The 15415-nt window shown below is 46.4% G+C and overlaps 1 protein-coding gene across 2 annotated transcripts in view; it reads right to left on the bottom strand.

Moving 5' to 3' along the window:
• Positions 1 to 15415, bottom strand: part of RNF38 (ring finger protein 38) — a 1177976-nt gene that overhangs the window by 101003 nt on the left and 1061558 nt on the right. For both annotated transcript variants that reach the window (XM_069630459.1, XM_069630460.1), the window contains one exon: positions 268 to 367. In XM_069630459.1, the coding sequence (XP_069486560.1) occupies positions 268 to 367 (100 nt within the window). The remainder of the gene's footprint in view (positions 1 to 267; positions 368 to 15415) is intronic.

Below are 15415 nucleotides of genomic sequence, written 5' to 3'. Positions count from 1 at the left end.
GATTATACAAAAAAAACGTAAGCTCCAATTCCTTGATTTGTGGTAAAAAAGGCTTCCCACTTGTCAAAAAGTGCCAACATAATGGAATGGAACACATGGTATTAGTTTTCAAAATAGATTTACAATTGTATTTATATTTACGTGGAGAACGTTGACAAGGTTTAATATAAGGTTCAGGAAAAGAAAAACTGACATTTGGAATCTGAAGAGAAATTACTTTGAAATAATTATCTAAAATAATCAAATTGCCTTCTAATATTACTTTACCTTAAGCCATTTATCGACGCACTTGGCATGGAACTCATGGTTGCATGGTAGGACTCTAAGTAGCTGCCTGGATTCAAAATCACACATGCAGACAACACATCTAAAAGGAAAGAGTTATTAATAGTAATGAGCAAGTGCATTGAGTCAAGAACCATGATTCATAATGTACAATAAACAGCTGTCAGTTAAGAGTAAAAGAAAAATCTCAAACTACTCGAAATTGTAGTTCAGCATAAAGTTACAATTTAACAATGAATACAATCTACATTTAATGCTGGTTTCCTGTCATGAGTGATTTCCACCCGTTGCCATATTAGAAGTAGCATGCAATATTTAAATTAAGGCACTTTAGTAGGACTGCAACAGTATTCGCTATTAAAAAACACACATCCTTTTGCCATGTGTACCAGACACATCTGAAAGGCTAGACTGTCTTCGGGTGGACAAAAAGGGCCGAAAAGGACATGTTGGATGTTTGATGTGGCTTTGCATGATCATGTGCTTCGGCTTTGCTACTTTGGCAGGTGATGATCCTGCACTTCTCCAGAAGAAACCAGAAACTTAAGAACACACCTCTCTATCCACTCCCTAGCACCACAAAAACAGATATAGGACATTTAAAGTCCAAACAAGCTCCGGTACAAATGGAATAGGGGAAAAACAAGGAAGAAGTCCATGCCTTTAGCATGCACGTAATTGATAACATGGTCATACAGAGGGAAGCCCGAGTGTTGTTCTGTTTGCAAAAATTGCTATGATAAATCGACAGTGCTTCAATTAAAAGTAAAACGTGCGCGAGAAACCAAGCTAAACAAGCGCTGTGGGGAGGTCACTGAATCACCTGAATTTTCACTGTATTTGGGTTTAGTCAAATTTAAGGTATTTGGGTGAACAAGTTCAGGAAGGCTTTTTCGTCTGGCTACATACAGAAGGGCTTGCACAAGCTCTTCCGTAATCGTTGGGAATCGATTAGAAAGAGGACAGCAGGGTGGACTGGTATCTTTTGTGGTTTAAGATTTGGAGCATTTTAATTTCTTTTCTAGGGAGGGGCTTTTTGGACTTTTAAACAAAATGAAACAGCATGCTGTGCATTTTTTAGAGGAGAAAACTTTGGTAGGGTATCTTAGGCATTGGTCAACAAAATATAATTTTATTTTTGGAAATGCCATTTAAAAGCAATCTGCATTTCACAGAAAGGCAGGCTAGTCTTTGGGATTATTTTGAGAGATCTCACTTTCTATGCCAGGGACCTCAAAAAAGTTGCTTTTCAAATATGCAATGAGGCACCTTGATCGAACACATGCTCACACGCAGGCAGTTGAATAGAATTTGTTTGCAACAACTTTGGGAGGACAGAACATTTGGAGGTGGGGGCCGGGGGGTGGGCATTAGTGGCATGATTGGCTGTGTGATGCAAAACCACTTGCTTGAGTATTAAGAAGTAAAACAGAAGGATTTTGCATTGAGCAACGGGTGCACTCAAACACAACATATAGTTGAACAGCTTTGGCCAATAAAACATTTAAGGTGCTGGAAACATTGGTGGTGATCACAGGCTGTGGGCATTACTGGCTGGTGTGTGATGCAACATACCACCTGCTTGAGAGCAGTAAGATTCAAGAGGAACTTGATATAGCACGCAAACATTTCAGCTACTTTCAGCAGTTGAGTTAAGGTCAGGTGCAAGAGAATACAACCCTACCTCTTTTTCTAAATAGGCTCTACCACAGCTGTCAGTTTTTGGTGTTTGAGGCAAAAAGCAGCACAAATTAAGAGGTCCTCAAAGCCAGTGGCCCAACGTGGGACAGGGAAAGAAAGGTGCCATGGAAATGTTCCAGGGTTCTCACAGCAGAAACAGTAACTACTGCAATTGCCGAGGATGCACACATCTTAAGTAATAAAATATGACGGCAGTCAAAAAGGCACAAGTTGTAAATCCACCACTACTACAAGTAGTTCACGCATTCAAACTTCGGTCATGGTGGTGGCTACCAGTGTATCAGATGTCTTCTCTGGCTCAGCTGTTTCTACCACTTTACTGCAGCCAACCCAAAGCCTAGCTTCCCTAAGATCAGAGCCTAGCATTAGTGGAGACTTATTCCATGCTCCACTTGTTGCAAAAGACCAGCATACACATTCAATTTCTACAGGGGTCCGCTGAGATGCCAGCTGAAGAGACTTTCACTGAATCAGTGGCAGAAGGAGGAGGTGTTCTTGGGGGAGTGGGAGGGTATTTGCAGCTCTCAACTGTAGTTCAAGGGCAGCAGCGCCATGTCCAATTGCCCATTTCAGAGGAGCAGAATATTTCTCAGCCTAGCACACCTACTGCAGCTCCCACTCCTTTGCCCTCTCATTGCAATGGTGGCGACGACTAGTGTTAGGAAAGACTATCCCTTTGCTGCTTTCCCCTCCATAAACATCTATGGAACCCCAACATTTTGCTGGTTTGAAACTGACCTGACTTTTGGTGGTAAGCAAAGCCGTTTAGCTTTACTTACCTTGCTTAGCTCATCTTGTTTGGGGGCACTGATCAGTCACCAATGGTTATCAGTGCAGGGGGACACTGCCCTCCACTGTGAAATTCCCTTTTTTGCATTGCACTCATCACCTTATAGTGAAGTGTGGTAGGGATTCTGTGTGTCCCTTCCTCCTGGTTTCTGGCAACTTTAGGGTTACTGGCATGATGTGTCAAAGACGGGCTGGTGGCAGCGGATACATTTCTACTGTGTTTTTTTACATTCTCATGCCCGCTTTTACCGAATAATGCCTTTTAGAACACTGTATACTCAAATGGCTGTTCCATGAGATTTCACCCTGTCCTTTGACCACCTTGTCTTTTAGCCTTCTACCGGGTCACTCAGAGCCATTTTTGCCATATATAGTAAGCCTGTTCCAGAGCAAAGCCTCAGCTTTCCCAGGCAAAGTGGTGGTATGTGTTTGCAACAGGAAGGGTGGGCTCGGACTGTCTGGTCCTAGTCCACATTCTGGCCAGAGTATGTCTGTTGCTGGGCAGATTTACTGGCCATAGGATGTACAGGATTGGACGGCCCCTGACAATTTGAATGGTGCAGATGATTACCAATTGTGGGCTCTAAGGGGACTCCAGCTGTAAATCTGGATAAAGAGAGGACTTCTGCAGCATTCTTCAGTTCTTCATTTGAGCCAAGACACCTTTGAAGAGTAGCATCCTGCTGAAGACCCAGAACTTGTGGTTGCAGCCATTCAGCGTTGTTTTCAAGCATCCTGGTGAAGCCCTGCTTCTTTGCTGATCTTCAGAAGGTAATCAGTGCACCGACCAGTGGACGGTTGGGAGCAACCAGCCTCAATCCCTGCTTGAGGATCCTTCATTTGGAAGTCTTCAGGAGCGGGCTGACAGTTTCCTCGTAGGCTACCTTGCTTCATTGGTCCTCATCCTAACTTCAGACTTGGGACTGTGCAGACCCCCGACTTGTGAAACAAGGTGCCTTCCCCTGCAGTTGCAGATTTCCTGTACTAAGAGACAGCTTGCAGGACTAGCTTTCTTGTTTAAACCAAAATGGTCATCGTCTGCCGTTTGACCGCAGTGGCCATTGCTGATTTCCACCTGCATTGTGCCCTAGTGGGTCCTCCGAGGTTGTGGACTACGTGGGGGTCCTTTCTTCATCATGCCAGGGTCATCCAGCTGTCCAGTGCCAGCACCGTCTCTCCAGAGCTCGGTACTGCTGACTAGCCAGACCTTAATCCCGACAGGTCATTGCCCTACCTATCCTTTGCCTGACTGATGTCTGGAGTTCAAGGATCTGCCTGGGCTTCCCCTAAGGTGAAGGGATTACACAGCAATGCGAGCTGCACTGAAGAGAGGATGGAACACTCCACCCGCGCAGATGTCTGAGGCTCCGGGGTGTGCCGTGAGGAAGGGCAGACTGCAGTGGTACCAACATGGCTCAAGCGTCAGGAAAGAAGGAACCGAAGATCTCTCTAACATCAGCTATGGAGCTTACTGGCCCTGCTTATGCAGGTGAGCATTGTCTGAATGCGTGCCTGCTTGGCTGGGGAAGACTAGCACCGACTTGGCAGCTAAATGTGTGGCATGAAATGAGTGGAAGCAACGCGTATAATATAGACCTAAAGACAGAGCTGTGAGAGGCATGTACGCTGAACTGAAGGTTAATGGGATACTCAAGGCTAAAAAACATGGATATCATGGTTGTTTTCTTTGGCTGCCACAATAACTACGGAGGTGAATACATGATTATTGTTGCACACTTGGATTATGCTGATGGCTGTAACCTGGCCAAGAATGCAGCATAGGATACATTGCGGGTCAGCTGCCATTAATTCGCTGATTTGAAATATACATTTGTGACCTGGGAGTGAAGGATTGTACTACTTTTGGCGGGACAAATGCAAACTACAAGAATACTACACAATGTGGACACAATAATTAGCATTCTCTGTGTTAATTGTTGTCGGAAGTCGCAAGGTCAGGTGCAGTCACCTTTGGATGGTATCCCGTGAGTCCCCAATCAGTGAGAGTGACTTACAGGGGCCTGGCGGGGGGTTGGGTAAGTGGGGTTGCTATGCTGAGACGAGTGCACCTGCACACTTTAAGAACCTGTCAGTGATGTCCCTTGCGAAGAATAAGCAGAAGAGATCGATCATGGACTCCTTTTCTGCACCAACAAAGGCCGGGGAGGTTGGGTCCGGGATCGGATCGACTCCAGAGGCAGCAGTGTTGCCCCTGGAGGACCCAAAGGATCCAAGGTGTTGGCTGCAATTCTTGATCTGAAAACAGAGGGTAAAATAGATGCAGTGGGTATTGACATGCAGCACCTTCGCCGAGATGTCCACTCGCTGGTGGAAAAAGACAAGACAACCCTGAAAGACTTAGCCCCTGCCATAGTAGACCTCACAGTGAAAAAGCAAAAACTTGAAACTAGAATTGCTTCCTGCGAGGCCCGGATTGAGGATGCGGAAGGGCGGTCCCGACGAAACAATGTTACGTTGCTTGGGGTCCCAGAGGGAATTGAGGGCTGTGACCCGACTGGTTACATTAAGAACCTTTTGTTACAAGAAATTGGCCCTGAGAAACTTTCCCAGGGGTTTGCAGTCGAAAGGGCACATAGGTCCCTTCTGAAGAAATCCCTGCCAGGCTCTTATCCTAGACCAGTTATCGCAAGAATTTTGAACTTTAGAGATCAAGAGGTGGTACTCCAATTCTCAAGGGAAGGTGGAGCTATAAAGAGAGGAGATGCTGCAATTGCTATATACCCTGACTAGACACCATTGGTTCAGCAGAGAAGAAATGTGTTTATTTCCATAAGGTATATGCTAATGTTCCCAGCAAGGCTGAAGATCATCTATGGCGGGGAAAAACATTTTCTCGAAACTCTGACGGCGGCAAGCATGTGGTTGGATCATAACAACCTGGGGGATAAGGATGTATCCCCCCCCTAAGTGACCTGTTGCTGAGAGTCCGGTCAAGCACCTTGGCTGCTACTGGAACATGGAACATGTCTGAGCAAACGTGGACCTGCTACTGGTGGTCATCACAGTCACCAGGGGTGGATGCTTTGGATATTCAAGCTACAATTGACACTTGGATGTTGTCGCATGCACACTTAAATCAGTGGGGGTGGGCAATGATGACGCTAGCTGGTGCTTTGACAACCCAAAACTTGGTTTTATTTTTTCTAGCCGTTTGTAGACGCATGACTCGATATAAAATAGCTGGATGTAGTTCTGGTGGTACGGGTTTGCTCGGACAGGGTTATGCTGTTGGGCGCTGTTTACCCTTGTGGTGTGAGGGGATGTTTTGTTTGGTTTTATTTGTTTGTTGTTTAGAACTCAGGGTTGATTTACTACGAGGCAGAAGAGCAGGGATTGGATTTTTGGAACAGTTGTGGTACAATCAACACTGGTCGTTAGGTAAAGTGATGGACAACCCCCATTGGGAATTGAAAAATAGGGAAGATTCCAAAAATGTACCAATGAAAAAGGAGAAGGACACGCATGTTGGTGCAGGGGTGACTGTTAAATACTACTGTCACAATTGAACATTTTGTCCTGGAATGTTAGGGGATTGGGATCGTACATTAAAAGAAACAGGGTGAGGTCTTACCTCCGACAGAGGCGAATATCTGTGGCCTTGTTGCAGGAGACCCACCTACTCCCAGAAAGCCAGGAGTTGCTCTTGTCCAGGTGGGGCGGGATGGGATATGGTTCCACATACTCCCAGTATACAAGAGGGGTCCTCATATGGGTTGATCCATCAGTCCCATTACGTATAACAGGTGGTGACCAATGGGGAAGGTAGATATGCCACCTTGTGTGGGTATATAGGCCAGAGGGAAATCTGCATAGTAAACTCTGACTTTCCTAATAATGGGATTCTGGCACATGTAAGATCGCTTAGTAGTAAGCTTGCTACGAGACGGGATGTGATAATACTGTGGGGAGGGGATTTTAACTGTGTGCATAATGTATTCCTAGACAGATCTATAGCCCCTCGGGGTGGCCCCTCTAATGCCACGGGGGCCTTAAATACTGTTCTGGCAGAGTTGGCTCTAGTTGACGTTTAGAGGGAAATAGACCCACATATTAAGGGCTACTTTTTTTTACTCACCCCCGCACAGTCTTCATACAAGAATTGATCAGATATTCGTGGGCACAGAATGTATGGCAGAATTAATTGTGGAATATGTGGGTCGCATCATTCTCCCTTGGTGGTTATATGGGTTACTGGCAGACCCAGACCCCCTATTCCAACGTGGCGCTTTCCCACAGCTGCGTAACACGATGGGTCCTTTAAAGATACGCTGTATGAAACCATTGAGCAATAATTTGAAATGTATATTGGGAGCGTAGACAGTTGGGGCACAGTGTGGGAGGGCATGGAGATACCATATCTAAGGCTGGCGGCATTCGTAGGCAACTGAGGCGGGACCTTGAGGTGCTGGAAGACAAAATTACTACATTAGAATCCCAGATAGCTGGGACTGGATATCTCAAAACTGCACTTAGCGAAATATGAATGCAATGTACATAGGCTTGGGGTACATTATCGAAGTTTGATTATGAAACAAGGATGGCGCAAACACACATTGAGGGGGACAAGTCTGGATGGATGTTGGCGTGGTTGTGCATGCGGGAACAGCCCAGGGTAATGACTACGTTGCTCCAAGATTAATGCGATACACCATGGAGGTCCCATATGGCCATAATTGATATTTTTAAGGAGTATTATCTGCATTTGTATAGTTAAAACTCCCAGGTACCTCAGGGCGAGAGAACAGGTTACAGAACTGGATCAACCTATTTCCGCTGAAGAAGTAAGGGGTCAATTGCAGCACTGGCCTCAGGCAAAGTCCCAGGTAGTGACGGCTTGCTGAGTTTTACAAGGCCTACAGCTCTTTGTTAACACCACTATTAGGGGTTTATAAAGAGGCCTATGAAAAAGGCATACTCCCACTGGGTATGAGGGAGACATATACCTGGTGATGCCGTTACCTAAACCTGGGAAACCCAAGCAATGCTGTGACTCATCGTCCAGTGGCCTTGCTAAATTACGATGCTAAAATACTAACGACTTTACTGGGTGACCGTTTGTGCAGGGTAATATCCACCATAACACACCCGGATGAAACGGGGTTCCTTGCTGGCTGTAGCACATCTGTGAACCTTCGCAGGCTGCAACATGCGATAGACCGTACAACTGATCGCCCTGAACACTTGCTGGTGGCTTCCCTTGATGATATAAAAGCCTTTGATTCAGTCTTTTGGGAATGGATGTATGTGGCTCTAAAGAGAATTGGGTTTGGAGAGTCATTTGTACGTTGGGTTAGACTACTATTTACCAATCCAGTGGTTAGATTGAAATCTGGGAAGTGTATTTCAGGGCTATGGAATATACAAAGGGGCACTCGACCGAGGTGTCCGCTTTCCCCAATGCTCTATATACTGACATTGGCGCGCATTGCAATTTATCTGAGGCAGGAATATCTGGAAGCTGGTACATTGATTGATGGTAATGGGCACCTTATCTCACTGTATGCAGAGGATGTTTTGTTGTACTTATGCGAACCGGCGCATAACCTACCCATTATCCTAGACGTCCTAGATGACTTTGCGAAACTGTCTGGAATTAAGTTCAGTAGGCAAAAGTCGTGTTTATTTCCTCTGGCGGGACTCAAAGATGAGGAAATCCTTGACCTCCCAGATTTGGGGCAGAGGTGGGAAACAACCACATTTAAGTATTTGGGGATCCAGATTGCACATAGGTTGAAAGACACACACACTTACAATACCATTCAGACAATGGACGGGATAAAGCAGTCCATGAAATGTTTCACTCATGGGTAGGGTATCTATAACTAAGATGGTCATACTTCAACAACTGCTGTATGTGCTATTCTATAGAACCAGGGTTCTTTAGACAGCTGGAGGTCACACTTAGGGATTTTATATGGGGAAGGGGCCGCTGCAGGATTGCCCGGACTACACTATACTTGTCATATCGGGAGTACAACTTCCAAATTTTTAATTGTACTATTTGGCTGCACAGTTACGATATGTGACTAGGTTGTCGGACGAAGCCACTACGCAGACTGGCCTTCTGCAGATGATGGTGAAGCCAGCTAGGCTCAAATAATGTTTGTGGGTCCCAGAGGCATGTATGGGCTCCCGCTGCTTGCTGTTACAGCTGGGCAGAAGTATATGGGCCAGGGCGTTGAGCGTGGCTCATCCACCACACCCATACGCAAGGAATACCCCTATTTGTTGTGTATGCCGGCTCTAACCGTATGGAATTCAGGGAGGCTAGACTTAGGGAAAGGTATGGGGTTTACGCATGGGGAGACATGTTTCAGAATGGGCAAGAGCGCTGGACAGCCTTATATTGAAAGATGGCCTTTCTGGACATCAATTTAAACGCTATATAAAGGTCCATGGGGTAGCTAAGCAAAAATGGGGTGGGTTGACCAAGGAGCAAGCAGTCATTTGACCTTACTTTACCAACTGGAAGATGGTTTTAGACCAACAACTCGACTTAGTGACGAAATGCGAGGTTTCGTTTAATACAATTAAATATATTGCACTGAACATATATGGACCCCAGTAGGGTGGCTACGTTTAATAGGGAAGCGGCTCCCGATTGCCCGTGGTGCAACTCTGAAGACGCAGATCTGATGCATATGCTCTGGCGTTGCGCTCGGGTGCAGTCTTTTTGGTTCCGTATTGAGCAATCGTGCCGGACAGTGGGTATCGCTCGGTTCGATTGGACCCCACTGGAATGCCTACTGGGTATATACCCCAGGCCTGATAAATATAAACATGTGATCAAATGCCCCCAATATAAGCAGTGGTATAGGGAATTTGAGTGTTGGAAGACTTTCCTCTTGACCTCCTATTTCCCTTATTCTCTCCTCTACTAATTTGCAGTTGCAGCGATTGGTGTCCTGGGCCCTCAGCATCCTCTAGGCCCCATACCTCCCAAACCTAATTGTCCCAACTCCTGTCTACCTGCAGCACTTGCCCTGACACTGTGTCCTCCTTGGAGGCTCGCACTTGCACCCATTTTGTTCCCTAAGGCCATGTAGCACTCTCCTCACCATGCACTTATCTGTGGCTCACCCATAAACGCAGAGACTCCAGCACTTCCCCCCCTTTCCCTCTTCCTTGCTGCACTTGCACAATCTGAATACTCCCAAGGCATAGTAGGTTTGTCCTTTTTCCTTCAACGTTTTTAATATTTTGTGTTTTTATTTTTTGTTAATGTGCTTCACTCCCTTGTCATCCCCCCCACCCCCCTTTGCCCTGTGAGCGCTTTGAAACAGTATTTACTTGCTGTATAGGTGCCTAACAAGTGAACAATATATAAATAGTACCAAGGCTTGCACAAGTATACCATGCGGAGCAGCAGGTTTCCTCCTCTTCCGCCTCTGCTCAACAGCGACAGAGTGCACAGTGCATATCTATGGAGTGGAATTTCTTTGTGCTCGGTCAAGAGCAGCTGCTCTGCTGAAATGGTGTGTGCCGTGCAAAGGCAGAGACCAATCTGGATATGTCAGCATTTCTGGGCTATATGAAGCAACATCATGCACAAGGGTAGGACCAACATATCACATAGCATATCCCCCCGAAGTCAACCAGCCCTCAGCTCTATGCTGGCACTGTCTCACATGGTAAACATGGAACTGCAAAGTGCATCAGTTCATCAGTGAAGTAGTATGCCTACTAGTGCCATCAGCAGCAGCCAAAGGAGCCATAGGCGAACAATGTCTTTGTACAAGTCAAGCCGCAGCAAGTCTTGAGTGCAGCAGAAATATCATCATACATCCACGAGTACAGCTGCTCAATGCTAAAATGCTGGCAGCAGACCAACTGCTGTATACCTTTATTGAAAACAAAAGTTTTAGAGCGAATGGTAAGCAGTGATACACACTGTCAAATTGCCACCCACCCCTTACTTTTAACACAAAGCTAGATCTGTTTTATACGATGCAGTAGTTCCTGTGGTGAGAAAGGCCTTGGATAGGTCAGAGAGTGGAAAAGTCATCTTCACTATGGATTTGTGGACAAGTGGGGAAAGCACATATCATATGGCTATAACAGCACACTGGGTATCCTCCACCTTCTAGTGGCGAGCAAGGGAAGTCATCAAAGCAGGCAACATGCTCTCCCATCAAACAGACACAGAGTATGCAAAGCTTTGATGTTATGTGACGCACAAAGGCAGACATCTCGGATACAGTGGAGCAGGAGGTGCAAGAGTGGTTACCTCCCTGGCAACTAGCACTGGGCTTTGTGGCAGCAGACAATGGCTCCAATGTCAATACTGCACTAACGCTGTGGAACACAATGCATGTGCCATGCTTTGAACATGTTCTCCACCTTGTGGCGACACATTTGGTCAGTAAGTACTTTCCTGTCAATGCTACGCATGCTGTGGCAGACAGGCTCTGCTCTCATTTAAGCCAGCCATGAAGCACCAGACATGCTTTGATTTCCATGCAGGTGCAACACAGATGCCCATTACGCCACATAAAAATGCCTGTGCCAGCCCTCTGAAATTCAACATTGCATATGCTTGACCAGCTTTATGAGCAAATCAGTGTCTAAGTCACTAAAGCTACAGTCACAATCTAGCATTGGAAGCGGCCTTCTTCAGCCAAATCAGTGCCGGCTCACGACTGTCATTTGCTACAGCACTTTGAGAAAGCCACACAGCATGTGACTGAAAGTCTATGACAATGAGTGAGGTACTTCCATTGATACACTCGCTCAAAATGAACTTGTCCAGAAGAACAAAGGGACATGATCAAATGGGCGAGTCAGACATTGCGTAGCTGAGAGAACCGCTAGCAATCTTTCAAAACGAGCCATGTATAAAACGCATAAAAGAAAACATTGAGATCTTTTGGTGTCATTTGTTGGCCCCCCGGTTTAAGTGGCGGCATCCCAGATGACACAAGCAGATATCATAGTTGGAATGTGCAAGACTGCACTCATGAGGCGTTTACATGATCACTTGCTTGCAAAGCCGATGGTTGGAAGGGCAGGCAACAAAAACTTAACATCCCTAACAGCCAGTAAGGCACATGTTTTCATTTGGTAACACCCTCTGGCTTGCAACTATGCCAGGTGCAGGGGCACCCCACATAGACATACACCAGTTGGACTTGCTTCCAGTTACTGTATACTTCAATGTGATTGGCCTGGGAGAACAGGTAGTGGAAGTAGGCCTACACCTACAAAGAATGTGGAAGCATATTGGAGTGACACAAGCTATCATGGCAAGTAAGTACGAAGATCTATTGAAGTATTAATTTGCCAAGCAGTCTGAGTGGCTAGCTGCATTTGTTCACGTAGACACTGACAGTCTAAGATAAATGTTTAGATCTCCTCTCCTACAGGAGTGGGGCACACTCAAAATGTTCACATCTATCCGGTCTCCTAGGGAACGGTGCACACACTGAATATGAAGTCTCTCAGAGACCGAATAGGGAAGAGTTGCACAATCAAGTAAGAGCAGAGTACCATAAATGTTGGGACTTGTGTAAGGGTGTCCCTAATAAAGCTCACACCAGAATCAATACAACCCCCTAGGGAAAATAAGGCCAAAGGCGATCTTGTAAGGATAACAAGTTTAATCTTACAAATGAGGATGGCAGCAAAGGACACTGCTGCCTGAACGTTCTTCTCCTGTCCCTTTTCCCGTTCCTTCCTGCCAAAGTGGTTTCAAGCAGGGGTTTATATAGGTCCAGCTTGCCATGGTGATGTCACTGGAGCTGGATCATGACTTGAGCCCAATCTGTCCCTTTTCCATAATAGGGATGCTCCAAAGCCTCCTGTCTTCGTTGTCACTGGTTTTGTCAGGACATGCTGTTCTACATTTTGCAAGCTATGCAAAAATACACTACAGATCATTCCTTCCTAAATGTTGCTAACTATGCAAAAACACACTGCAGCTCTTAGCCAAGGAAAACTAAACATTGTTATCCATGTACAAATATATTTCATCCATTCTATCCATATTCCACTCATCCTGCTCACATTATCTGGGTCTGTAGTTTCCTCCACAATTTATACTCATATTTTATCTCATTCTGCACTTTGCCGTACAGCAAATGTGAGTCCTATTCCTAACCCGCATGGACCCTTGACGGACCGTATTACCTGGTGAGTCAGTTTGTGCTTTGGCCATAGTGAAGAACACCACACACTAAGCACCTGTGGTCTATTTAGATCCCACATGCCGTATTCCTTCTGGGGAGGAGGGGGAGAGCACTAACTAAGGTTTTACAATGCCTGGGATCTGACATTACAAATCTATCCAACTAATAGTTAATTGCGCCTTATATATCCTTTTGTTGACAATAACTACCTTCTTTAAGTGCTTGCCTATGTGCATGTGATTATGCTTGCATGAGAGAGCCTTCCAAGTGCTTATCCTCCCCCTAGTCCATTATAGTGCCTTGAAGATGTCTTGCCTAACTCTAAAGCGCTTGGGGGTTCGGGAGGACACTGGTAACACTTGTTAGACCACATTACCAAAGTTCAGCAAAGCGAACACTTTATATATATATATACACACACACACACGGTTAATTGAATTTTACAAGTACAAACAATATGAACAAGCCGCAGGGTCACATGATATACAATACGCAGTATTAACCGTGAACAATGGCACTTCTATCGGTGTGGCCCGTTGACCTCCATTAGGAAGTTCGTCAGAGGTCCGGGCTTCCACCACCAGGGGAAGGGGGGGTGGGCCATCAAGAGTCTTCCCATTTCCCTCATATTTTATCAAATGTTTTGGAGCATCCTCTTGCTTTATTGTCATGATGCTTACCCCCGGAGCACCAGGCCAGGCCCAGCACCCCCGGGAGCAGGCATCATGCCCCCGGGTAAAAGCCCAGCGGCCCCTTATAGGGGCTCTTTGGACTCTGTCCTGGCGCCTTTGGCGCCAGGCTCATGTTGGACATCAGTCCTGGCGCCATAGGCGCCAGGCTCATAAAGGAAAGTGTTTGGTGCACTTACCTGATGCAGACCATGCTGCATACTCACCTGATGCAGACCATGCTGCATGAAGACCCAAGCCAAATGAGGCTTAGGAGGGACTATTTTACTGATGGGACTATTTTGTTACTTGGGTGGGGCTGTGGAAGAATACTTACCTAGGACTTCTTCCAAGGCTATTTAAACCACGCCCGGACAGCCACACGTGCTTTGCGTTGTTCTGCATCCCAGCAGCTGAACGCTCACCGCGTCTGCTCCTGCACCTGGACTCCAGCCACGCCCGCCTCGAACCTGGAACACCTGTAAGGAAAGAAGAGAAGAGAAAGGTGAAAACCAAGAACTTCTTCAAACTTCTTACCTGCATCCGGAATCTTCACGCCAGCATTCTTGAAGAAAGACTTCCATTAAAAAGCATTGCGTTGCTCGCTGCAGCGCCGCGCTTCACTCACCTGTCCTCGAGACATCTCCCGGCTCCATCGCGGCTGTCAGCACCGGTCGCCACATCTCTGCACCTAGGGGAGAGAAGAAGAGACAAAAGGTGAGCAGAGGGAACACAGGAGGAAAGCCGAATTTTCAGCCATAATACTTACCGGCTTTTCTTGGTGAACCATTCCACATTTCGGGTCGGCGCCGCTTCGTTGGCAGGTACCGCACCCCGGCCCCTACGGGGAAAGGACAAAAGACATTGCTGGGGAATTATAAAGACATTTAGAGGGGTCGCCCTCATCACTAACTCACCTGATTTTACCATCGGCAAATTAACCCTTCAACGCATCGCCTTCGTTCTGCACCTGAAATAAAGGACAGATCACAGGTTAGGAAGACAACATAAAAAGAGGCTCAGACTTGAACTTTTGAATCTTCATACTTACGGCGTATCGCTCAGAAAAGTCAAGTGGATTCTGCCAGCGCCATTCTGAAAACCAGTGAAGTAACTGGACGAACGCGCGCCCCTGCACCAGAAGCAGGATGGAGAGTTCATCCTTCCAAACCATAAGGTGAGCTTAAACCGGGGGTTTTGGAGGAAGTCAGAGAAGAACGAAGGGGGAAAGGGGGGAGCTAGCACACTATTCTGCAGACAGTTAATCCCCTTACTCATCTGCAGAAGGATATTCCTACGGGCCAGACAAGCAAGATTTGGGGGTCCTGTTCAATCGGTGGTCCGAGTTCTGCGCATCACGCTTGAAGAGGCCACAGCAACCCAAACTAGACCAGCGCCTCCGTGGGAGCCAGGTGAGCGTTACATTTGTAGATGCGCCTTTCCAGGGAGGCACATCTGCTCACTTCGTTGGACCATCTGTCTATGCTTATTGTATCTGCTGAGCCCCAGGTTGCAGCTGTCAATTGTTTCCCCACCCACATTGCCAACATTTTAATATTAAGTAAAGTCCACCCTTCCACCAGATAACCAGTAGTATCAATTTCAGGTCTCGTGGAACCGGGGGCCCCAATGTCCTGGAAATCCTACCGATACATTCCGCCCAGAAACTCTGCAGGACGTTGCAGTCCCAGACCATGTGGAAAAAGGTACCTTCTGCACTTTTAAACCGGAGACATTCCCCTTCGTCTATCGCTCCCCATTTAGCCATCATTGTTCGGGAGTAGTATGATCAGTGTAATATCCTAAGCTGAATCAGTCATAGCGTGG

The sequence above is a fragment of the Ambystoma mexicanum genome, chromosome 6q, assembly GCF_040938575.1.
Source record: "Ambystoma mexicanum isolate Mex_15411 chromosome 6q, UKY_AmexF1_1, whole genome shotgun sequence".
In the NCBI taxonomy this organism is placed as follows: Eukaryota; Metazoa; Chordata; class Amphibia; order Caudata; family Ambystomatidae; genus Ambystoma; species Ambystoma mexicanum.
The sequence above is the reverse complement of the archived record's forward strand: the minus strand, read 5'-3'. Positions and strand labels throughout refer to the sequence as shown.